Here is a 25859-nt window from a genome sequence, read left to right as displayed (position 1 = left end):
ACTAGCATATACTGGGTTACACTGACCATATATTTGCTTGAACCATTCTGGAAAGGCCAATGGGAAAATAATAGCCTACAGTGCATTCGGAAAGTATTCAGACCCCTTGACTTTTTCCACATTTTGTTCCGTTACAGCCTTACTCTAAAATGGATTACATTGTGTTTTTTTTACTCATCAATCTACACACAACACATAATGACAAAGCAAAAAAAAACGTTTTTTTAGAAATGTTTCCAAATGTATTAAAAATTAACAACTGTAATATTACATTTACATTAGTATTCAGACCCTTTACTCAGTACTTTGTTGTAGCAGCCCTTGGCAGCGATTATAGCCTCAAGTTTTCTTGGGTATGACGCTACAAGCTTGGCACAGCTATATTTGGGGGGTTTCTCCCATTCATCTCTACAGATCCTTTCAAGCTCTGTCAGGTTGGATGGGGATCGTCGCTGCACAGCTATTTTCAGGTCTCCAGAGATGTTTGATCAGTGTTCAAGTCTGAGGTCTGGCTGGGCCACTCAAGGACATTCAGAGACTTGTCCCGAAGCCACTCCTGCGTTGTCTTGGCTGTGTGCTTAGGATCGTTGTCCTGTTGGAAGGTGAACCTAACCCCCCAGTCTGAGGTCCTTTCTGTACTTTGCTCCGTTCATCTTTCATTGATCCTGACTAGTACCAGTCCCTGCCGCTGAAAAACATCCCCACATCATGATGCTTCCCCCACCATTATTCACCATAGGGATGGTGCCAGGTTTCCTCCAGATGTGATGATTAAACTTTTTGGCCTGAATGCCAATCTTGGTTTCATCAGATCAGAGAATCTTGTTTCTCATGGTCTGAGAATCCTTTAGGTGCCTTTTGGCAAACTTAAAGTGGGCTGTCATGTGCCTTTTACTGAGGAGTGGCTTCCATCTGGCCACTCTACCATAAAGGCCTGATTGGTGGAATGCTGCAGGAAAGTTCTCCCATCTCCACAGAGGAATTCTGGAGCGCTGGCAGAGTGACCATCGGGTTCTGTGTCACCTCCCTGACCAAGGCCCTTCTCCCCCGATTGCTCAGTTTGGCCGGGCGGCCAGTTCTAGGAAGGGTCTTGGTGGTTCCAAACTTCTTCCATGTAAGAATGATGGAGGCCACTGTGTTCTTGGGGACCTTCAATGCTGCAGAAATGTTTTGGTACCCTTCCCCAGATCTGTGCCTCAACACAATCCTGTCTTGGAGCTCTACGGACAATTCCTTGGATCTCATGGCTTGGTTTTTGCTTTAACATGCACTGTCAACTGTGGGACCTTTTATATAGTCAGGTTTGTATCTTTCCAAATCATGTCTAATCAATTGAATTTACCACAGGTGGACTCCAATCAAGTTGTAGAAACATCTCAACGATGATCAATGGAAACAGGAGGCACCTGAGCTCAGTTTGAATCTCATAGCAAAGGGTCTTAATACTTATGTAAATAAGGTATTTCTGTTTTTTATTTTTAATACATTTGCTAAAAATTCTAAAAACCTGTTTTTGCTTTGTCATTATTGGATATTGTGTGTGGATGAGAGGAAAAAAACGTATTGCATAAAGTTTTTAGAATAAGGCTATAACGTAACAAGTTGTTGAAAATGATACTTTCCCAATGCACTGTATATTATAGCCAGCCATTATAGTACATTTTCCGTTAAACACTGAGAATCCAACAAGCGCCTGTGTCTTGTTATAGCTGGGTATAATTAAAAATTTGGGCAAATAAACGGCGGCCTCTAATAAACTCTGGGTCAAGAAAACTATAATAAGCCGTGCATAGTTTGCCAGTCTGCTCCGGTGGAATTTCACAGCATCTTTCTTACACGCTGACCAGACCGGACACGTCGCGTGCGCGAGCGTCCTAAAGTAAATTTAGAAATCCATGTTATTCAATTATTGCACCCACACTGCTCGCACGTGCCAACGAGCGTCTGCGATGCCAAGGGCTAAAATAGAACTCCTTTCTATTTCTGACGAAGATCGCGCTGCAAGTCCTGCCTCTCCCATCTCCTCATTGATTTATAGAAGCAGGTACCCACGTGCCATCTCCTCATTGGTTATACCCACATGGGTGATTGAAAGACAAACTGTTTTGCCGGTTGTCTGGTAAAAGTGTAGATGCCAATCACCATATAAGTTCAAAGATGAAAAGGCCTGGAAGGAGGAGAGATGACTAGAAACGATTCGGTTGACCGTTTTATGTGTGGATTAATTGGTGGAGTAGAGGACCTTGTGCATTTCAGGTAAAATAACAACTCAATGTTTATATCCCAGGACAAATTAGCTAGCAACAGCAAGCTAGCTGAATAGGACAAATTAGCTAGCAAGTGCAAGCTAACTAGCTAAATTGCCATACATGTTTAATGCTTTTCGACCTGTCCCCAAATTAAGGTCATTGGATCAGAGTTTGTTTTGATATTTTAACCTGCGTGTCGTGATCGCTTTTGGTGTAGGGGGACAAAACAAATTTATGCACGAAGGCGTGCGCACGCAGCCGGTTTGGGTTCTGTGTTACGCTGAATAATTGCTGGCAATACAGTCTTATTATAGCTGCACCCTATCACATCTGTATCACAGACATCTTACGCATGTCTTTGTTGAGGCACTTGTGTCTCTGCTCAACATCTCCAGGCTTCTCCACAAAGAATGTAAGAGTGGAGCTGCGCCACCTTGTGGACGGGCTGCGCCACTCATTTAAGGCCAGGCATCACACCCTAAAAGGGTATTTCTTTTGCTCTAGATTGCAGGATATGGCCTGCACCCTTCCCGCCGTACTCAGCAGCACCGTCTTGTTTAAAAATGGAGAACCTTGATCTGTGGAGAACCCTGATCTCTACCCTCATATAGCATTGCCTTTGTGGCTGCATTAATATTTCACCTGCACCAAACCTCTACCTCACCTGTACCGCCAAGCTCCAACAACTGCATGTAACAACACTTCAACATTATTTGTATTCTTCTCCTGGCTGCACATCACCTCACACCCATTACAGAATTACTGTCATTACTTTCAGTCTTATGCACACATGATTCACTCACTCACCCCTGTTATGCCAGCTGGCGCATATGGCAGCAGCGGAGGCTGTCTCGGCCATCTTCTCCTCTGTTATGTACCCCAACTCTAAGGCTAATGTTGTTGGAGCTCCGTCCCTATGGGTTTCTGCCATGATGTGTTGGGCCTTCCTTCCTGAGACCAGTGGACAGCTCTTCTCTTGGAATGGGGTCTGTGTTCTTCCTTGAACGCGTCCAATCCAGCTCAAGCGGCATCTTAAGAGTATTATGTCCGTAGCGTCCTGCTTTGTTTGTCTGAGGAAGGGGAGTTCGATAGTGTTTCAGACAAAAGATGATATTCATGATTATTTGGTGCCAAGTTGTGTGGAGGATGGATGTGTTTTTTTTTTCAGGTTTAGTTCAACCATTTTTCAGTACTCGTAACCATGTAGGCATAGAAGTGTTGTTGTTACACAGCTCTAGTAGGTTTAGGGTTCTCTTTGTGCTGTATTTTCTTGACCTCCAGATTTGTTTGAACTTTGAAGGTTGTTCGGGCTTTCTTGATCCTAGTGCGATGTCTATACCGTGTACCGCTACTGTAGGTATAATGCAATGGTGCTCTATGTAAAACTGTGTAAATCCAAGTATTGCTACTTGATTGTTTTGGACTGCCTTTGCTGCGTTGATGGGAAAGAGCTGTCTTGCAGTTGTTGCAGTTAACCAGTCCGACTACTACTACTTGAGTAAAAGTGAGACTCAGTAAAATACTACTACTACTTGAGTAAAAGTGAGACTCAGTAAAATACTACTACTACTTGAGTAAAAGTGAGACTCAGTAAAATACTACTACTACTTGAGTAAAAGTGAGACTCAGTAAAATACTACTACTACTTGAGTAAAAGTGAGACTCAGTAAAATACTACTACTACTTGAGTAAAAGTGAGACTCAGTAAAATACTACTACTACTTGAGTGAATGTTCTAACGTATTTGGTTTTAAATGTACTTCGTACAGTGGTGGAAAAACAACTCAATTGTCATACTTGAGTAAAATGTAAAAGCAAACGCTATACATCAAATTCCTTATATTAAGCAGACATGACGGCACAATTTTCTTGTTCTTTTAATTTACGGACAGCCATGGGCACACTCCAACACTCAGACATATTTTACAAACACAGTATTTGTGTTTAGTGAGTCCGCCAGACCAGAGGCAGTAGGGATGACAATGTGTTCTGTTGATGGTGTGTGAATTGGACCATAATGCTGTCCTGCCTGAGCATTCAAAATGTAACAAGTACTTTTGGGTGTCACGGGAAATATATGGGAGTAAATGGTACATATTTTCTTTAGAAATGTAGCAGAGTAAAAGTAGTCAAAAATATAAATAGTAAGTACAGATACCCAGAAACTACCCAAAGGAAAGATTCACCCATTTTGAATGTTGCATTGTTTTTTGTGCATCTCTGACTGATGCTCTATTGATTGTTGGCATTTTCATGTGTATCTGAGCTATTCACTGTTAAAGCAGGCAGAAATAGAGCTGGTATGATGACTTTTGCATCATACCGGTTCTGTTTCTGCCTGCTTGAACGGCACTAGCTCAGATGCACATGAAATTACCCCCCGGGAATCGATAGAACATCGCTCAGAGAGCCACAAAATAACATTCAAAATGGGTGAGTCTTTCCTTTTTTAAGTAGAACTTCAAAGTATTTTTACTTTGATATGTTACACTACTGATTTACAATTCTGTATGTATTGCGATTCTATACTGCGTTTTTATTGCGATTCGATGTTCCAAACATATTGCTCACTGTGTGCTGCAGAAACGAGGGAGCATGAGAGAACTATTTTTGATCAGTCATGGAAATTAAAGTGCTGAAACTTGTCTCGCCATTTAAAAAGGAAGATGGAGAACAAGTTATAGGAAAAATATCGCCGTTTTGGTGTAGCTACAGCTAATGTTAATTACCGAGCAAATGTTAAAAAATATATACAGTACCAGTCAAAAGTTTGGACACACCTAGTCATTCAAGGGTTTTTCTTTATTTTTTTTACTATTTTCTACATTGTAGAATAATAGTGAAGACATCAACACTATGAAATAACACATATGGAATCATGTAGTAACCAAAAACGTGTTAAACAAGTCAAAATATATTTTATCTTTGAGATTCTTCAAAGTAGCTACCCTTTGCCTTGATGACAGCTTTTCACACTGTTGGCATTCTCTCAACCAGCTTCATGAGGTAATCACCTGGAATGCATTTCAATGAACAGGTTTGCCTTGTTAAAAGATCATTTGTGGAATTTTTTTCCTTAATGCGTTTGAGCCAATCAGTTGTTGTGACATGGTAGGGGTGGTATACAGAAGATAGCTCTATTTGGTGAAATGCCAAGTCCATATTATGTCAAGAACAGCTCAAATAAGCAAAGAGAAATGACAGTCAATCATTACTTTAAGACATGGAAGGTCAATCAATGCGGAAAATTTCAAAAACGTTCCGTTTTAACGGTCAGGACATGTATGGCTTCGTTCCCAGAACCAATGGGAAACCGAAAACGTACTTTCCCACAACTTCTAAGAAACCAAATGTGCTAGCTGGGCTGTCACTAAGTTCATTAGTCAGCAATGTGATACTGTGTGTATTTTATGCTATTGAGATAACTGGCATAGTTAGATATTCAAATGTCAGAGAGAATCGCATGACACACTTCTGTTGTGATGACAAGGGTCAGTGGTGGACCCATGGTGCTAGGTTTGCTGTGCTAGAGCAAAGTCCACGGAGAGTTTGAAAATGGAAACAAGTGAACTGGACATCAACATTGATTGAAGAACACGTCAAGATCAGCATTCAGACACAAACATATTGGTTTGTCACGCCAAGCTTCAGATTGCTGATCTGAGCTAGGTAAGTAACTAACTTGGCTAGATCGCTCTTCGTTCTAAGCTCATAGCCTGTTAGCAAATCTTGACTTTTAGCTTTACACCAGTTTAAAATCATCACATTATACATTTGGTTGTTGCTCAAATAGGTTTTCACCCACAAACAGCATGTTTTTATTATGGAAATCCAGTCTTCTAGAGAGGAAATGCAGTCTCAAAGCAGTGATGCAGGCTGAAATGTGAGCTATCTCTCGCTCTCTCTCCCTCCCTCTCTCTCGGTGGAACGTCCCTCTTGCAGGGATATTAACTCTATGGTTCTCCTAAACCCTGCACTCACGGCACACTACAGCTCTAATCGGGCTAGGCCTCCGGCCACACCCTGTCACAGCCAGCCCCACTTGTGAGACGTCCACACAGTCCTCATATACAGTCCCCAATAGGAGAGAGGGAGGAAGATAATAATGACATTTAACATTTACATTTAAGTCATTTAGCAGACGCTCTTATCCAGAGCGACTTACAAATTGGTGCATTCACCTTATGACATCCAGTGGAACAGTCACTTTACAATAGTGCATCTAAATCTTAAAGGGGGGGGGTGAGAGGGATTACTTATCCTATCCTAGGTATTCCTTAAAGAGGTGGGGTTTCAGGTGTCTCCGGAAGGTGGTGATTGACTCCGCTGTCCTGACTGCTGCAGTATCAGACGCACGGACGTATCTCCGCGCCTGGGCCTCGTGCTTGCTGTCTGTACAGGCGGGCACCTGGCTGGAACGCAGCCTGGTCTGCCCTGTTCATCTGTATGTCTGGGCTGCTTGAATGCTGAGTAGGTGAGAGTGAGAGGGGAGGCTGGGTAGTGTAGTAACCTTCTAGGATTGGTCACACGTCACAGTGCCTTAAGAGTGCAGGGGGAGGTGCTACGAGCTGTGTCCTGGTCTGGTGGTTGGGCTTGGGGGCGATTAGCATCAGTGTACTCCAGGCTGTATGGGGGATCCTTGAAAAAGAAAATAGAGCTGCACTCTAGGAGCTCAGATACAATAATTGAATAACCTAATAACCAGCGTTTTCACAGACAAGCTGTCTTCATCGGGGTATATTGACATACACTGCAGGTCACTAGTTTTATATAGTTTCAAAGGACACACACAGGTGTCCATAATCATGGCCGGGTGTGGCTGGACATCATTGGTTAATTTACAGATCTAAATAGAAGACCGAAGGGAGCTAGAGTCTTTAAATTAAAGATCCAGGCAGCCTCTCCTAGGGAGGGTGACATGTTCGATGCCGATATAACGTATGGACTAAATAGTGGTTTGCTTCCAAAAAGTGGGCCTCAACTGGTTTCGTCGAGTTTGTGCACATATTTGTGCTACGATGCTCAGAGATTCGTACTTTTAATTCATACTTTGTTTTACCCACAATTTAAAAAAAAATCAAATGAATAACTGCCTTAGTGGAGCGCGTGATAACACCTTTGATTGGGATTTGTTTCCCTGCATGGGAGTGTTTGAAGGATCGACATTTGTAAGTGCCATTGCATTGAGCATATCCATTTCACTTGTAGTTTCCATCCAGTAGAGGCGTAAATAGACGTTGTGAGGGGGTATTTTGGGGTGGTAAATCAGAGTTTGCTAATTGATCTCTGAATTTTCTGCCCGCGAGAATACGACCAAAGGAGCTTCCGAAAACACATTACTGTCATCGGATCTTAGGATGTGAACGATTCGCTTAATTTGTTCCGAGCACTTTGAATAGCGGGTAGTAAGAATGCAAGAATGCTTATTTTTGCGAGACTGTCCTTGACTGTTGATTTTGTCTCCCCACACCAGACGCGCTCAGAACACGCAGGTTGAAACTCTGAACCAATTATATTAATTTGAGGACAGGTCGAAAAGCATGAAACATTTATGGCATTTATTGCTGTTGCTAGCTAATTTGTCCTGGGATATATACATTGGGTTGTTATTTTACCTGAAATGCACAAGGTCCTCTACTCCAACAATTAATCCACAGATAAAACGGTCAACCGAGTTTGTTTCTATTAATCTCTCCTCCTTCAGGCTTCTTCATCTTTGGACGTTATATAGCAGTTGGCAACCAACTTTAAGGTGCATTAGCACAACCGAATGGACTGGAGGGGGAACCTCTGTTCATCTTTCAATCACTCACATGGGTATTATGTTCCTAAAAACCAATAAGCAGATGGGAGAGGCAGGACTTGCAGTCCGTCGAGCTTCACAAATAGAACCAATTTAGAACCAAATAGAACCAATTATTTTAGCGCCTGGCCATGCAGACACTCGCGAGCAGTGTGGGTGCAATGATTGAACATGTGCCTTGCGAAAGTAATCGGCCCCCTTGAACTTTGCGACCTTTTGCCACATTTCAGGCTTCAAACATAAATATATAAAACAGTATTTTTTGTGAAGAATCAACAACAAGTGGGACGCAATCATGAAGTGGAACAGCATTTATTGGATATTTCAAACTTTTTAAACAAATCAAAAACTGAAAAATTGGGCGTGCAAAATTATTCAGCCCCTTTACTTTCAGTGCAGCAAACTCTCTCCAGAAGTTCAGTGAGGATCTCTGAATGATCCAATGTTGACCTAAATGACTAATGATGATAAATACAATCCACCTGTGTGTAATCAAGTCTCCGTATAAATGCACCTCCACTGTGATAGTCTCAGAGGTCCGTTAAAAGCGCAGAGAGCATCATGAAGAACAAGGAACACACCAGGCAAGTCCGAGATACTGTTGTGAAGAAGTTTAAAGCCGGATTTGGATACAAAAAGATTTCCCAAGCTTTAAACATCCCAAGGGAGCACTGTGCAAGAGATAATATTGAAATGGAAGGAGTATCAGACCACCGCAAATCTACCAAGACCTGGCCGTCCCTCTAAACTTTCAGCTCATACAAGGAGAAGACTGATCGGAGATGCAGCCAAGAGGCCCATGATCACTCTGGATGAACTGCAGAGATCTACAGCTGAGGTGGGAGACTCTGTCCATAGGACAACAATCAGTCGTATATTGCACAAATCTGGCCTTTTATGGAAGAGTGGCAAGAAGAAAGCCATTTCTTAAAGATATCCATAAAAAGTGTTGTTTTAAGTTTGCCACAAGCCACCTGGGAGACGCACCAAACATGTGGAAGAAGGTGCTCTGGTCAGATGAAACCAAAATGGAACTTTTTGGCAACAATGCAAAACGTTATGTTTGGCGTAAAAGCAACACAGCTCATCACCCTGAACACACCATCCCCACTGTCAAACATGGTGGTGGCAGCATCATGGTTTGGGCCTGCTTTTCTTCAGCAGGGACAGGGAAGATGGTTAAAATTGATGGGACGATGGATGGAGCCAAATACAGGACCATTCTGGAAGAAAACCTGATGGAGTCTGCAAAAGACCTGAGACTGGGACGGAGATTTGTCTTCCAACAAGACAATGATCCAAAACATAAAGCAAAATCTACAATGGAATGGTTGAAAAATAAACATATACAGATGTTAGAATGGCCAAGTCAAAGTACAGACCTGAATCCAATCGAGAATCTGTGGAAATAACTAAAAACTGATGTTCACAAATGCTCTCCATCCAACCTCACTGAGCTCAAGCTGTTTTGCAAGGAGGAATGGGAAGGAAAAACATTTGCACGCCCAATTTTTCAGTTTTTGATTTGTTAAAAAAGTTTGAAATATCCAATAAATGTCGTTCAACTTCATGATTGTGTCCCACTTGTTGTTGATTCTTCACAAAAAAATACAGTTTTATATCTTTATGTTTGAAGCCTGAAACATGGCAAAAGGTCGCAAAGTTCAAGGGGGCCAAATACTTTCGCAAGGCACTGTATGTCTGGTCAGCATGTTAGGGTCAGGTTGCAGAAGAAAATGGTCCATGGCTTCAACACCGCCCTCGTGAGGAACATTCGTGTATAACGACTCAACGTCAAAAGTAACTAACAAAGTATTCTCAGGGAGAGGATCAAGAGATTCAATATTAGACCATACTGCTGCTGTCTTTTACAAAGGACGGGCGCTGTTCTGTGAGTGATCTAATAAGAGTCAACGAAAGTCGATAAAGGGGCCGTTACTCCATCAATGCCCGCTACAATAGGGCGTCCAGGAGGTTTTGTAACATTCTTGTGTAATCTCGGCAAAGTATAGAAAGTGACAATTTTAGGGTGTTGAATAGCCAAAAAGTATATTTTTTGGGGGGTGATTTGACCAGAACTTAAATACCCACCTAGGATAGTAAAGATGATGTTCTGAAATTGGGAAGTGGGGTCACTTCTGAGTTTCTTTAAAAAAAAGTATTGCCAAGCTGACACTCATTTACATACTGGAGGACGAGTATTACTGTACTGCAGTGCCATGCAGCAACTGTAGTGCAGATCTACTACAGGTAGCTAGCTACTTTGAGCAGTTTGTGAAGTTACTGTCTAAAGGAACAAAGGCTTCTCTGGACTCTGTATATCTCGTACAGGCAAAACTAAAACCGCTACTCTACAAATAAAATAAAGTTGCCAAAAGTTGAACTGGTTTCTGAAGACAGTGTTTACGGTTCAACTTAAAAGTAAATAAATAGTGTAAAGCCCACTGTATTCTATTTTGCTTTAGAATAATACCTCATTAACCAATAAAAACCCTTGTATTGGGTAGTACTTGTGTAGGTAACACAACATGGGTACCATAATACTGGGTAGTTGTTGCCCTTAAACACAGGCCCGCGAGCAACTGCGGCCACTCATGAGTTCAGATTTTGAACATCGCAGTATGCCAGTGGAAGGGAGGACCGTAAGCAGGTGACCCAACTGTGGTTTGTGACTACTCTGTCCCATTGTAGCCAATTCAGTTGCAGTCATTCTGTTACAGATTTTTTGTTGTTGACATTCTGTTACGGAATGACACGTTTTAAAAGACTTAAATAAATCATAAACTAAATTGTTATCAGTAAAAACAATTGCATTATTGGTAGGTCTACCTTGTTACTTCTGTGAACTTTCATTATCCTCCATCATGAATGAGAGAAATTTGAAAATATCTTAAATTTCAGTGTTTTTGTAACAGAATGGTAAGACAATACTTTTTAAACTTACAGAAGGCATATGACTTCTGCAACATTCAATGTAAATGTTGATATTAGTTGGCAGGATCTTTCAGCTTGATTGTGTTTTGAATACCTTTTCTGGTAGATGTTTTCTAAGAGCCCCCTTTCCATCTGCTTGACCAGAAATCAAAACAGTTGCTTATTCCAAATTTTAGGATGAAAAATGGTTGAAAAAATGTATATATTCCTTCATTTCTCAAACATATAGACTCTTAGCTTTCATTTGACAGGCTCCTATGAACTTCACATGTTGGTGCTCCATGGGTCCTTTTACATGGAAATGGACCAAACTTATGTTGTTTTGGTTTTGAGGGTCAACGGTGAGTTTTGTTTCCGAGGAGCTTTAAAAAGTCCGGTGTGATAGAAATGTTTTTAGAGATCACTTTTCGCACAGAAAAGACACTGAGAGTCGAGTTGTGCTCGTGCGTTTGAACTCGCTAGCTGCTCCAGTGCCGAAACCTGATTTTGGAAAGTGTGTTTTATTTATGAGCCTATAAATGTTTCACATATTCCCATTCATCCCGGTGTTCATTAGGTCTGCTCAATCAAACACTCCATCAAACCTCTACTGCCCTGGGTGGTGTGGCTAGCATCCACACCAGCAATATGTCTCTATTTCATGGGATACGAGCTGCCCTGGGTGCTGCTGACTTGAGTTATATTTTGTTTGCTTTCCTGGACTTTGTTATTTCTGTTAGTTTCTACTAGGGCCCTCAAACTCAACTCTGGCCCTCTCAGCGAGTTCCCCTGCATGTTTTTGTTGTTCTCCTCTCATCAGGAACCGATTTAGACCTAGGGACACCAGGTGGGTGCAATTAACGACAAGGTAAAACAAAAAAACAGCAGGCTCCGGACCTCATCGTGTTGGTGTTTGAGTTTGCTCTATGTTGGTTTTTAGTGCTCTTTTTGTGCGTGTGTGTAAGAGCGGCAGATTGACGTGGTAATTCTCTGTGATGGGCAAGTCCCCTTGGTGTATTTACTAATTATTGAGGTGCTGTCGCGGGAAGTTTGTGGGGGTTTTGTGTCCATCCATGTGGTAAGACTGTTTCAGAGAGAACCTGTGGCAGGCAGTGGCGTATTTTTGACTTCAACGTATCATACGGTAGGAACATTTAGCCGCTTTCTAATAATTGTGAAATATATCCGCCCTGTCCCTCCTGTAAATTACGCCCCCAAGGAAAACACTAAAAGGAGAGAAACGAGGGGTAGTAAATGGGGGTTGGGGTCAGACTGAGAGAGGGGCAGAGCCCTCTTTCTCAAAGAGAGGAGTATGTTTCACTCTTCTACAGCAGCAGCAAATGGATTTCACAATTTCTGTAAATGGAAACGTTTAATGTACTGTACATGCTATTTATATTTGCTTATACAGTATTCACTTTCACTTTAAAATCAGGAATTCTGCTATTTGGTTAAGAAATGGCATGGTAAAAATGACAACAATATAACTAGGCTAGTCATTACTATAGTAGCCTATTAACACTAACATGTGGAAGGGAAACGTAATGTAACTTAAGTCCCTCTGTGTTTCAGAGAAGACACGGAAAGAGATCATGTCCAAGGGCTCCAGTGGCATGGAGGTCATCCTGGCAACCTTAGAGGTGAGTTCACATCCCGTTCCGCTGTGGTGTTTTAATATAGTCTCAGAAATCGAGCACACATGTCGCTTGGGTTGCGTTTGCACAGGCAGCCTAATTCTGAACTGTTGGTCTTTTGACCAATCAGATTAGCTCTTTTGCTAATAATTAGGAATAACATCAGAATTGGGCTGCCTGTTTTGAATTTTTGAATTTTGATTTAATAACGCCACATCCTGCTACTGTACAATACCCCAACATCCTAAGCAGAGGGCATAAGGAGACAAACACATGAATGAAAAGGAATATCGCTGAGTAGCCATTTCTCACTATCGTGCCGACCCAAACCAAACTGAGCTGGCTCTGATATTTTTAGCAGGGTTCCAGCAACTGTGGTGGATGTGTAACCGGGCTGGAACAGTACGGTACGCTCGGCTCTGCTCGGCTCAGTAGTGTGAAAAGGGTACAGCTCACTTATAACAAGGACTATCAACGTCATGGTGTCCTAAAAGTATTGGAAATTATAGTCCTCACCGAGATGAAGTCTACATGGCACACACTTGGTTTCGGCAATGGCTTTTATATCTCGCCATCTAGTTATTCTCCCCATGTACTTATAAATAATTTGATGACAGATCAATCGCTTGCCTCGAAGCGAGCATAGAAGGCATTTAGCTTGTCTGGTAGGCTCGTGTCACTGGGCAGCTCGTGGCTGGGTTTCCCCTTTGTAATCCGTGATAGTTTGCAAGCCCTGACAAATCCGACGAGCTTCAGAGCCGGTGTAGTAGCATTCGATCTTAGCCCTGTATTGACGCTAGTTCCTGTTTGATTGTTCGTCCGAGGGCGTAGGGGGATTTCTTATAAGCGTCCGGGTTAGTGTCCCGCTCCTTGAAAGCTCTAGCCTTTAGCTCAATGCAGATGTTGCCTGTAATCCAGTGGTCACCAACCTTTTCTGAGTCAAGATCACTTTCTGAGTCAAAAAGCAGACCAAGGGCTTAAACAGGGCTTACAAAAACGTAAGCCGATGCAACATTAACCAATTAAAAACACTTTTGTAGCAATGAGGTTTGTGCAGTAGGTTGTAAGCCCAATACATTATTACTGCATATTGCTGCATATACTTGAATTGCCCTGCCAATGTTGTTCTTCTCAGACACGTTGGTCTGAGCAATCTGATTGGCCAGCGGTAGGCCTATAAGTGCACTTGATTTGCTCTCTGGGCCTGTCAGGTAGCCAGAGTTCTACCTTCAAAATGGGCGCTAGGGCTGCTGAATCAAGTGCACCTACCACCAACCGCGCAAATCAAATAAAAACAATTGGAACGCAAGGCTTTTTTTTAATTTTATTTTTTTACAGAAATGTTTGGTGATCAACTAGGAATGCCTTGGAGATCAACCAGTCGATCGCGATTGACCGGTTGGTGTCCACAGCTGTACTCCATTGGTTCTGGTTGGGATATGTACCTATGGTCGCTGTGGGGATGTCGTCGTCGATGCATGCACTTATTTCGTCGTCGATGCATGCACTTATTAATGTAGTAAACTCCTCAATGCCGTCGGATGAATCCCGGAACGTTTTCCAGTCGTGTTAGCAAAACAGTCCTGTAGCTTAGCATGCGCTTCATAGGACCACTTCTGAAATGAGCGTGTCACTGATACTTCCTGTTTTGATTTTCTGCTTATAAGCCGAAATCCGGAAGATGGAGTTATGGTCAGATTTTCCTAATGGATGGCGAGGGAGAGCTTTGTATGCATCTCTGTGTGTGGAGTAAACGTGATCTGGATTTATTTTCCCCCTCTAGTTGCACAGGTGACATGCTGGTAGAAATTTGGTCAAATTGATTTCAGTTTTTCCTGCTTTAAAATCTATGTGCATGAATGGCTGTTTGTTTTTTCTTAGGGTTGCAAAAGAGGGAATATTACTGGTAACTTTCAAAGTTTACCAGTATACCAGAATTATGGTAACTTTCGAGGATTCTATGGAATTTATCACATGACATATAGTGGCCTTTTTGGGTACTTCACATTGTCATGTGTCTGTAATTCTCTGGCCCTCTGTGTGGCCCTATCACATGTAAAATATATATACATAAAAAATAGAATGACAAAGCTCTAAAGCATAATCCGAAATATAACCCATCAATTTAGTGTTTATAATGATGGTTTCGGCATGAAATATTATTTCTATTTTTACATCCTTTTATATGTCTTTGTTGTTAGAGGGTTTCCCAAAAACACATCTTAGTTTTTGCCTCACAGCCGATTCAAATGATCAACTAATATTCAAGCTTTGATAATTTGAATCAGCTGTGTAGTGTTAGGGCAAAAAACTAAATGTGCACTCCTTGGGCTCCCCAGGACTGAGTTGGGGAAACACTGTTGTAATTGCTTTGCCACCAAACTAGGGGCAGTTATCAAAAAATAAAATAGATGGAAGATTTGCAGCTTTAATAAGAAATAATGCCATTGTTGATTAGATGTTTTTTTTTTCCATTAACAAGGTTATTTTCTCTAAAACTGTATGGTCTGTTCACTAAAAACTCATGGACAATATGGACACATATATAAAGAAAATATACTTTAATAATTAAAAAAAAATGTAATCATAAAGTATAAATGACCAAAGTTACCATAGATTACCTGTGGTCCTCTGTAGCTCAGTTGGTAGAGCATTGTGCTTGCAATGCCAGGATTGTAGATTCGATTCCTGGGACCACCCGTATGTAAAATGTATGCATTTATTTATGCTTTGGATAAAATCACATGTTAAATGGCATATATTATTATTATTATTATTATTATAATGACCAAAATTACCAATGTTACCGGTAGTTTAGCAGCCCTAGTCTGTCTGTGTGCACACATGTATGAATGTGTTTGTCATTGCTCACATGTTATTTTGTGTTGGTAATAATACCCAGCATGCTCTCTGTTTTTGATAGAACACACAGGATCTGCAAACTATCCTGAACATTCTGTACATTCTGAATGAGCTGTTAACTGTGGGTAAGTGGTAACCGCTCTTTAACTGCATAATGGGAACTAACAGTTTCCTGTTTGACAGTGTCTTGCTCTCTGATTTGATGAGTGTCAGATTGTCTTGGGTGGAAACAGTGCTTTGATTGGGTAGATGGTGTGACTGAAGTGGTGGTTTGTTAGGCTATGTTTACACAGGCTGCCCAATTCTGATATTTTTCGACCAATCGGATCAGTTCTGAAAAAGATCTGATGTGAAAAGATCGAATGTGATTGGTCAGAAGACAAATTAGTGGAATAAAATATATCAGAATTGGGCTGCCAGTGTAAAACTGTGGCGATTGATTGACTTGTGGAAACTGAGATGGTTATTTGTACATTTGTGGAAGCTGTGTTAATGATAGGTGTATGTGTGTGTCCCAGGTGGGGGGCGCAGGGTTGGTGTGTTTGTGTCCAAGGGGGGCACAGGCATCCTGCTGCAGCTGGTCCTCAGTGGCAGTAAAGAGTCTCCCCCCAGTGAGGAGCTTATGCTGCAGCTCCACTCACTCCTCGCCAAGGTTGGACCAAAAGGTACTATATATATATATATATATATATATATATATATATATACACACACACACTGTATGGGTACTCTACCGCTGTAACAAGAGCCCTAACATAGTCATTCAAACTTCTACCGTAAACCATAATCCCTACCACAAACAGACAAATTCTCACATGCACACTCCCTCTGTCTCTCTTTCTCCAGACAGGAAGTTTGGTGTGAAAGCCCGTCTGAACGGAGCTCTGAACGTCACTGTGAACCTGCTCAAACAGAACCTGCAGAACCACAAGCTGCTGCTGCCCTGCTTGCAGGTTCTACGGGTCTACTCCTCCAACTGTAAGTGTCCACATACTTTTGGTCATGTAGTGTGTGTGTGTGTGTTTCCTTTTTATTTATATATTTCCTTTTTATATTTATAAAGTTTATATATATATATACATATATACTGCTCAAAAAAATAAAGGGAACACTTAAACAATACAATGTAACTCCAAGTCAATCACCCTTCTGTGAAATCAAACTATCCACTTAGGAAGCAACACTGATTGACAATAAATTTCACATGCTGTTGTGCAAATGGAATAGACAACAGGTGGAAATTATAGGCAATTAGCAAGACACCCCCAATAAAGGAGCGGTGACCACAGACCACTTCTCAGTTCCTATGCTTCCTGGCTGATGTTTTGGTCACTTTTGAATGCTGGCGGTGCTTTCACTCTAGTGGTAGCATGAGACGGAGTCTACAACCCACACAAGTGGCTCAGGTAGTGCAGCTCATCCAGGATGCCACATCAATGCGAGCTGTGGCAAGAAGGTTTGCTGAGTCTGTCAGCGTAGTGTCCAGAGCATGGAGGTGCTACCAGGAGACAGGCCAGTACATCAGGAGACGTGGAGGAGGCCGTAGGAGGGCAACAACCCAGCAGCAGGACCGCTACCTCCGCCTTTGTGCAAGGAGGAGCAGGCAGAGCACTGCCAGAGCCCTGCAAAATTACCTCCAGCAGGCCACAAATGTGCATGTGTCTGCTCAAACAGTCAGAAACAGACTCCATGAGGGTGGTATAAGGGTCCGACGTCCACAGGTGGGGGTTGTGCTTACAGCCCAACACCGTGCAGCTCGTTTGGCATTTGCCAGAGAACACCAAGATTGGCAAATTCGCCACCGGCGCCCTGTGCACTTCACAGATGAAAGCAGGTTCACGCTGAGCACGTGACAGACATGACAGAGTCTGGATACGCCGTGGAGAACGTTCTGCTGCCTGCAACATCCTCCAGCATGACCGGTTTGGTGGTGGGTCCGTCATGGTGTAGGGTGGCATTTCCATGTGCTCGCCAGAGGTAGCCTGACTGCCATTAGGTACTGAGATGAGATCCTCAGACCCCTTGTGAGACCATATGCTGGTGCGGCTGGCCCTGGGTTCCTCCTCATGCAAGACGATGCTAGACCTCATGTGGCTGGAGTGTATCAGCAGTTCCTACAAGAGAAAGGCATTGATGCTATGGACTGGCCCGCCCGTTCCCCAGACCTGAATCCAATTGAGCACATCTGGGACATCATGTCTCGCTCCGTTGCACCACCGACTGTCCAGGAGTTGGCGGATGCTTTTAGTCCAGGTCTGGGAGGAGATCCCTCAGGAGACCATGCGCCACCTCATCAGGAGCATGCCCAGGTGTTGTAGAGAGGTCATACAGGCACGTGGAGGCCACACACACTATTGAGCCTCATTTTGACTTGTTTTAAGGACATTACATCAAAGTTGGATCAGCCTGTAGTGTGGTTTTCCACTTTTTCATTTTGAGCGTGACTCCAAATCCAGACCTCCATGGGTTGCTAAATTTGATTTCCATTGATAATTTTTGTGTGATTTTGTTGTCAGCACACTCAACTATGTAAAGAAAAAAGTATTTAATAAGAATATTTCATTCATTCAGATCTAGGATGTGTTATTTTAGTGTTCCCTTTATTTTTTGAGCAGTGTATGTATATAAATATATATATATGAAATGCGTTGCTCTAGATTGTAGGAAATGGCAGTTACAGGTGTTCAAAAAACACACACAAAAAATACCAAAGGGGGTCTCTACCCCCCGGCTGTACTCAGCAGCACAACCTTTTTAAAAGGGGGATACCCCTGATCAGAACCATACATTAGACAGACAGTTATTAACCTAATGTACTGTTGTCATAGACAGGGTTCTCCACAAAGAATGTAAGAGAGGCCCTGTGCTGCCTTGTGGACTGGCTGCACCACTATATATACACACAGAGTTTACAAAACATTAAGAGAAGTGTAGATGAATGGGAGGAGACCGGTTAAAGAAGGATTTTTAAGCCTTGAGACAATTGAGACATTGATTGTGTAGGTGCACCATTCCAGAGGGTGAATGAGCAACTAAACAATTGGATGGTGTTCCTAATTTTGGTATATATATATTTAAAAAAAGAGGCAATCTTATGCACTAGATTGCAGGAAATATAAGTTATAGGTGTTAATAAACGCAACAATCTCTAAATCCAAAGGGGGGGGGCACTGCTTATTGTTGCCATAGGAACCATAAATCTGAAGGACAGTTACTAACCTACTGTAGCCAACTCCTATATGGTGTTATTGTGGAGGGCACTGAGGTTCAGTTTGTTTTGTCTTCAGCTGTGAATGCTGTGTCCCTGGGGAAGAATGGAGTGCTGGAGCTCATGTTCAAAATCATCGGACCCTACAGCAAAAAGAACACCAGTCTGCTGAAGTAAGTGTGTGTGTGTGTGTGTGTGTGTGTGTGTGTGTGTGTGTGTGTGTGTGTGTGTGTGTGTGTGTGTGTGTGTGTGTGTGTGTGTGTGTGTGTGTGTGTGTGTGTGTGTGTGTGTGTGTGTGTGTGTGTGTGGTGGCTGTTTTTGACCCCTTTCTCTGGATGTCTTTTACTTAACAGAGTATCCCTGGACACACTGGGGGCCTTGCTCAAATCCAGTAAGTAATTTTTTTTCGCCCTCTCTCTGCAGTGTCTAAGGACAATGTCGTGGTTTTTCAGTAACAGTGCTATTGTCTGTGCCGATTACCAAACAGTGTGTCCTTCCCTCCCTCCCCCTCTCGCTCTCTCACTCTATCCACCCCTTTGTCCTTCCCTTCCTCTCTCCATCACCCTCCCAATCCCTCTTTCTCCCTCCTCTCCGTTCATCCAACCATCCCTCCCTCAGAGACGAATGCCCGGCGGGCGGTGGACCGGGCCCATGTGCCCGTCCTGCTGTACATCTACCAGGACTGGCACCGCAACGACACGCGCCACCGCCACATGTTGATCCGCAAAGGCGTCCTGGGCTGCCTGAAGAACATCACCAACATCAAGCTGGGCCGCAAGGCCTTCATCGATGCAGACGGGATGAGGATCCTCTACAACACCTCTACTGTGAGTACGGTGACAAAACTTCCAAAAAGTAGTGCCGGAGTCTGATGTAGCAGTCTAAATTCGCGACATACTCCTGGCGACTGGGGTTCGAGCCCCTTCTCGCCCCCCCTCTGTCTATGCACCTAGTTTTAATCCCAACTCTCCTCACAACACCCTCACCTCGAGTCTCACCTTTTTCATTACACCAACACTGATGGTAAATGATGAATCTGATGATGATGTGGATGACGATCAGTAGTACTGATGGTGATGTGTTGTTAGGAGTGCCTTCCAGTTAGGACTCTGGACCCTCTGATCAACACCTCCAGCCTTATCATGAGGAAGTGCTTCCCCAAGAACCGCCTCCCTCTGCCCACCATCAAGAGTGTCTTCCACCACCAGCTGCCTCACGTACCGGCAGGAGGACCCGTCGCTCAGCTCTACAACCAGCCCCTGGGGGGTGAGGCTCACACGCATACTATACTCACAATGCTTGCGAGCCACTTAGATCACCCCAATGGTCGTTGCACACAGTTTACTCACACGCTCCACCACAGATGTCCCTTTCAGGAAGACCCATATACCAGTTCTACACCAAAGCCCCCATAGGGTAAGACTTGTCACAATAAGTAGTAGCCTAACCGCTACGGAGTCACACTCCTCAGTCTAGTATCACACTACTAACACAGTAGAATAGTCTCCTCTAACATTAAGGAACTATAAACTCAAGAACTTTCACTCTTACTGACTGTTGTTCATTGATGCCACCTCACTCTTTAAGCCATGTGCCTGGCTGCCCAATCAAGATGCCAGATGTTCTCTCTCTCTCTCTATCTCTCTCCTCATCTCATTTCTGTCTGCTTATTCTCACAGTTGCCTGCAGGGTCGTTCCACCTCAAAAAGCACAAGAAAGAGGATTTTGTCACACTGTATACCTACTGGCCTTTGTGGTGGGAGTGGTGTGTGAAGGATCCAGGGGTTCCTCATGTTTTGCTCATTGGTTGGAGGAAGTTTGGTCCAGATAGTTTTATAGGTTACTATATTTATTGAATCCTGTGAATTAAAAGGGCTAATTTGGGTGCAGTCAATTAGCTTAGTTTCTCAGAGATCAAATTATATTTCAACAAAATAATGTTGCAGGAATGTTTATCTTATATGTTGCTGTGGAAACCATTTCAGAACAATCTGTGATGGTGGGGAGGGGGGCAAGGCTTGCTGAAATGATATGGAACGACACTGCAATCACCTCTCATCTAGTGCACAATCCAACCAACCAATCTTGGCTGAGTTTTGCTAAAATAAGATCATATTTAGCATTGGGATCATTTACCATTGGATTTAAGATTATTTTAGTGTTAAAGTTTAAAAATAAAATAAATTGTTTATATTTTTTGGAAACTCTCCCCAGACCCTGTAACCAGTCCTTGATCTTGTAAACTGAAATTATAATTCCAATTTCAATTGTCCTCAATGCTTCTCTGAGAAGAATGTCAGTTTACTTCCTGGATTCATTGAATCCCAGATTTACTGTATACTGAATAGAACTGGAATTGAGCCCAATCTTGCCTTTGTCCCCGTGTGTGGTTGCCAGTGGATGACGTGGTGGACGAGAGCGACGATAACGATGACGTTGAGACCGAGAACGACACAGAGAACGAGGAGGAGGATAAGGACCACCAGGCCAGGGTACAGGAACCATGACCGCAGCCCTTTTCATTTAAACCACACCTTATTTGACTGACCGCAAAATGACCACAGGACAGGTGACACTGCAGTGACCAGACCAACAGTGTGACCGCAACCACTACCGACCACCACAGTTGCTCCCTGTCCACCTTCTCTCTGAAGTTAGAGTGAAAACATTTGAATACACTTTCTTTCCCCCACTGGGATCCAGCTCCTGCTTATTTAGGTGTCTGATGACGTGTTCTCCCCTCTGCAGAATGATGACATAGAAACGGACATCAATAAACTGAGACCCAAAGAGACCCATAGCAGGCCGTTTGAGGAGCTGAAGATCTATGAGAGATTCTTTCTGGAACTCTCCGAGGATTTCCAGGTAATGCAGGACAGACACCCTTTTGTGTCTTTAGTTGAATCTTCAACATCAAAAAATCTGATCAATATTGTAACATTCCATTTTAAAACTAGTGATTCCCCTATATTCATTGCCACCAATCCAAAATATATTATTAAAAAAAAAATATATATATATATATATATATATACACACACAGTACCAGTCCAAAGTTTGGACACACCTACTCTTTCCAGGTTTTTTATTTCTTTTTTACTGGTTTCTACGTTGTAAAATAATAGTTTGTTTGAGTCACTCAGGCATAAGCCATGTCAAAAAGTGTAGAATTGCAGGAAATTATCTTTAAAACAGCAGAATATTGTCTGCGGCCAAGACGATGTTCTCAAAAATGTTCACCATTGGCCAAGCCCACTACCACGCCCCCCCATGCTAACTTTGCCACCGCTGCTGAAAAAAACCTAGAGGAAACACTGTAAAACATACAGATGTGTGTTTTTCATGAGTTGACCACAATGGTAAGTGGTCAGAAAGCTGCCTGTCGTCCTAAAGTTCAATCTCCTTTGTGTGTCTGCAGAGATTTAACTTTGATAACCCAAAGAGCGGTGTGACAGCCACCCCGGCAGCTCCAAAGTCTCAACGCCCCATCATCGTTCCCACCGCCCAGGCCTTGCCCCCGAAATACCCAACTGCCGCCCCCCTCCAGGAGGAGTGCCACCTGGCCAAAGGTGAACAACCCCACCCTGAAGCATCTCCTCTGGTCCCAGCCCCCACCCCGGCCCCAGTCCATACCCTGGACACCATCAATATCACCAAGGACCACGATGGCTGCTGTGACCACAGCCAAGTCCGACCACAGCCAGGGCTAGAGCAGGAGCTTGTGCAGGGGATGGAGCGGGTGGCCCTGGAGGGGACTGGGCCTCAGGGAGGTGCAGGGAGTGGAGGAGGAGCGGTCAACAGGCACTATAGACAACCTCCCCTGCTGGCTGGGGGTGTGGCTGCCCGGCAAGGGGGCGGGGCAGAAGAGACGTTAGCAGAGGAGTGGGCAGAGGAGGAGGGAGGCGAGGGGGCGGTGCTGGAGGTGCCGGACACGGCGTTGCTCCTGCCGCTCCACGACCCTGACCTGTACGTGGAAATGGTGAAGAGCACACGCTCTGTGCCACAGTACTCAGAGGTGGCCTACCCAGACTACTTTGGCCACGTTGCGCCCACCTTCCGAGAACACATCCTGGAGAGGGTCTATGGCGTGCAGAGGTGAGACCCCTAGACGCTGATCTAGGTACGACAGCAGTGTGTCTCTTTTGCACTCCCTCTCCCCTTGTTTGAGATTAAGAGAACTGGACCAGTAGCTGGAATCAGTCAAATCACTCAATGTCTCCTTGTGCCACCTATTTCCACTGAAAATGACTCATTTCCGGTAGTCGGGTGGCTCAAAATAGTGTGGAGTCAAAGTGAAGGGTTGGTGTGTTCTGTTAGTGCTCTCCCCTGCTGCCGCTGTGTGATGATGATGTCACTCAGTCCTCTGCCCCCCTACAGGACTAAGATCTTCCAGGACATTGAGAGGCTGATCCACCCCAATGACATCCTTGATAAAGTGGTCTACGACTTGGACATACAGAGGTGAGCGTCATCATCTTCAGTCCAGGAAACTTGGTGTCTGTGTGTCTCACGGTGTGGGTGTCTGTGTGTCTCACGGTGTGGGTGTCTGTGTGTCTCACGGTGTGGGTGTCTGTGTGTCTCACGGTGTGGGTGTCTGTGTGTCTCACGGTGTGGGTGTCTGTGTGTCTCACGGTGTGGGTGTCTGTGTGTCTCACGGTGTGGGTGTCTGTGTGTCTCACGGTGTGGGTGTCTGTTGGTCTCACGGTGTGGGTGTCTGTGTGTCTCACGGTGTGGGTGTCTGTTGGTCTCACGGTGTGGGTGTCTGTTGGTCTCACGGTGTGGGTGTCTGTTGGTCTCACGGTGTGGGTGTCTGTTGGTCTCACGGTGTGGGTGTCTGTTGGTCTCACGGTGTGGGTGTCTGTGTGTCTCACGGTGTGGGTGTCTGTGTGTCTCACGGTGTGGGTGTCTGTGTGTCTCACGGTGTGGGTGTCTGTGTGTCTCACGGTGTGGGTGTCTGTGTGTCTCACGGTGTGGGTGTCTGTTGGTCTCACGGTGTGGGTGTCTGTGTGTCTCACGGTGTGGGTGTCTGTGTGTCTCACGGTGTGGGTGTCTGTGTGTCTCACGGTGTGGGTGTCTGTGTGTCTCACGGTGTGGGTGTCTGTTGGTCTCACGGTGTGGGTGTCTGTTGGTCTCACGGTGTGGGTGTCTGTTGTTTCAGTTGCCCGGTGATTGATGATGGTGAATCTCTGAAGTTCAACTCTCAGTTTGAGTCTGGCAACCTGAGGAAGGCTATTCAAGCCAGAAAGTGAGTATTGTGTCCCATTGTTACGTAAACTGGGAACAACATCAAAATAAATGCATTTTTTTCAAGTATTTGTTAAATTAATCTTTGTCTCCCGTGCCCACATGTGTGGCCCGTTTTGGTTTGCCTAAAGGTTGAGCTGATGTGATCTGTGTGTGTTCCAGGTTTGAGTATGACTTGGTCCTAAACTCTGACATCAACAGTAACCACTACCACCAGTGGTTCTACTTTGAGGTGAGCGGCATGCGCGTGGGAGCGCCCTATCGCTTCAACATCATCAACTGTGAAAAGTCCAACAGCCAGTTCAACTACGGTGAGCGACTGACTGCCTTGGTCATTTTTTGTTGCATTATTTAGCCTTTGATGTGTGGCAAAGCTAGAAATGCTAATTAGATAGAAATGCTAATTCAGTATGTGGTGTGTGTATATAATTAACCTCTCTTTAGTAAATTGACTGCATGTACTGTTTTGCAGGTATGCAGGTGCTGATGTACTCTGTTCAGGAGGCCATTAGTGGCAGGCCCCGTTGGGTTCGCACCGGAACGGACATCTGTTACTACAAGTAGGTGTGATTGTCCTACTTTACCCCCCGAGCAGAGTCGGTATGACACAGGCCACTGGACAAGTAGTGCACCTGTCAGGAGAAACGAGCCCCGTTCCAAAACTTCTTCTAAAATGCATTGTTCCGTCTGGGCCTGTTCCTTGAAGTAACCACCGATCTAAATTGGTTGTAATAGGGAAGGTAACCTTGCTTTCTCTTATCCAATAACTTCCCGATCTGTGTTTACCCCAAGCAATCGAGGAAGGAAGGTATTTGAACAGGGCCATCAAATAGCTTACTTGTTGGTCACTTTGGTAGGTCCTGGTGTCATGAGTGTGACTTTGTTTGCTGGTTTCTGTTTGTCATTCTCTCTAGCACTTGTGAGATTTTCAACCTCCTTTTACCCAGAAACCACTTCTCCAGGAGCTCGATAGCGGCAGGCGGTCAGAAGGGGAAGTCCTACTACACAATGACGTTCAGCATGACCTTCAACCACAAGGACGACGTCTGCTACTTCGCTTACCATTACCCCTACACCTACTCTACTCTGAAGGTACTATACACTGAGTGTACAAAACATTAAGGACACCTGCTCTTTCCATGACATAGACTGACCAGGTGAATCATGACATAGACTGACCAGGTGAATCATGACATAGACTGACCAGGTGAATCATGACATAGACTGACCAGGTGAATCATGACATAGACTGTCCAGGTGAATCATGACATAGACTGTCCAGGTGAATCATGACATAGACTGTCCAGGTGAATCATGACATAGACTGTCCAGGTGAATCATGACATAGACTGACCAGGTGAATCATGACATAGACTGTCCAGGTGAATCATGACATAGACTGTCCAGGTGAATCATGACATAGACTGACCAGGTGAATCATGACATAGACTGACCAGGTGAATCATGACATAGACTGACCAGGTGAATCCAGGTAAAAGCTATGATCTCTTATTGGCGTCATTTGTTGAATCCATTTAAATGACTATCGATGAAGGGGTGAAGACGGGTTAAAGAAGGACTTTTAAGCCTTGAGACAATTGAGACATTGATTGTGTATGTGTGCCATTCAGAGGGTGAATAGGCAAGACCAAATATTTAAGTGCCTTTGAACGGGGGTATGGTAGTAGGTGCCAGGCGCACCGGTTTGTGTCAAGAACTGCAATGCTGCTGGATTTTTCACGCTCAACATCTTCCTGTGTGTATCAAGAATGGTCCGGCACCTAAAGGACATCTAGTCAACTTGACACAATTGTGGGAAGCATTGGAGTCAACATGGGCCAGCGTCCCTGTGGAACTCTTTCAACACCTTGTAGAGTCCATGCCTGTTCTGAGGGCAAAGGGGGGGTACAACTCAATATTAGGAAGATGTTCCTAATGTTTGTTAT

General features: G+C 43.9%; 1 protein-coding gene across 4 annotated transcripts in view; it reads left to right on the top strand.

Moving 5' to 3' along the window:
* LOC124036059 (cytosolic carboxypeptidase 1-like) overlaps window positions 1-25859 on the top strand; it is a 42122-nt gene that overhangs the window by 3752 nt on the left and 12511 nt on the right. For 3 of the 4 annotated variants that reach the window (XM_046350177.1, XM_046350178.1, XM_046350175.1), the window contains exons 4-19: window positions 12538-12605; window positions 15523-15586; window positions 15980-16126; window positions 16308-16439; window positions 18749-18842; window positions 19023-19060; window positions 19288-19496; window positions 19758-19935; window positions 21067-21161; window positions 21418-21534; window positions 22088-22764; window positions 23029-23130; window positions 23828-23914; window positions 24076-24224; window positions 24386-24473; window positions 24861-25005. In XM_046350177.1, coding sequence (XP_046206133.1) covers window positions 12538-12605; window positions 15523-15586; window positions 15980-16126; window positions 16308-16439; window positions 18749-18842; window positions 19023-19060; window positions 19288-19496; window positions 19758-19935; window positions 21067-21161; window positions 21418-21534; window positions 22088-22764; window positions 23029-23130; window positions 23828-23914; window positions 24076-24224; window positions 24386-24473; window positions 24861-25005 — 2390 coding nt within the window. The remainder of the gene's footprint in view (window positions 1-12537; window positions 12606-15522; window positions 15587-15979; window positions 16127-16307; window positions 16440-18748; window positions 18843-19022; window positions 19061-19287; window positions 19497-19757; window positions 19936-21066; window positions 21162-21417; window positions 21535-22087; window positions 22765-23028; window positions 23131-23827; window positions 23915-24075; window positions 24225-24385; window positions 24474-24860; window positions 25006-25859) is intronic. The other variant, XM_046350179.1, reaches the window with a different exon arrangement.

Source organism: Oncorhynchus gorbuscha, linkage group LG05, assembly GCF_021184085.1.
Source record: "Oncorhynchus gorbuscha isolate QuinsamMale2020 ecotype Even-year linkage group LG05, OgorEven_v1.0, whole genome shotgun sequence".
Taxonomy (NCBI): Eukaryota; Metazoa; Chordata; class Actinopteri; order Salmoniformes; family Salmonidae; genus Oncorhynchus; species Oncorhynchus gorbuscha.
Note: the sequence above shows the minus strand (reverse complement) of the source record. Positions and strands in the feature narration are given on the sequence as shown.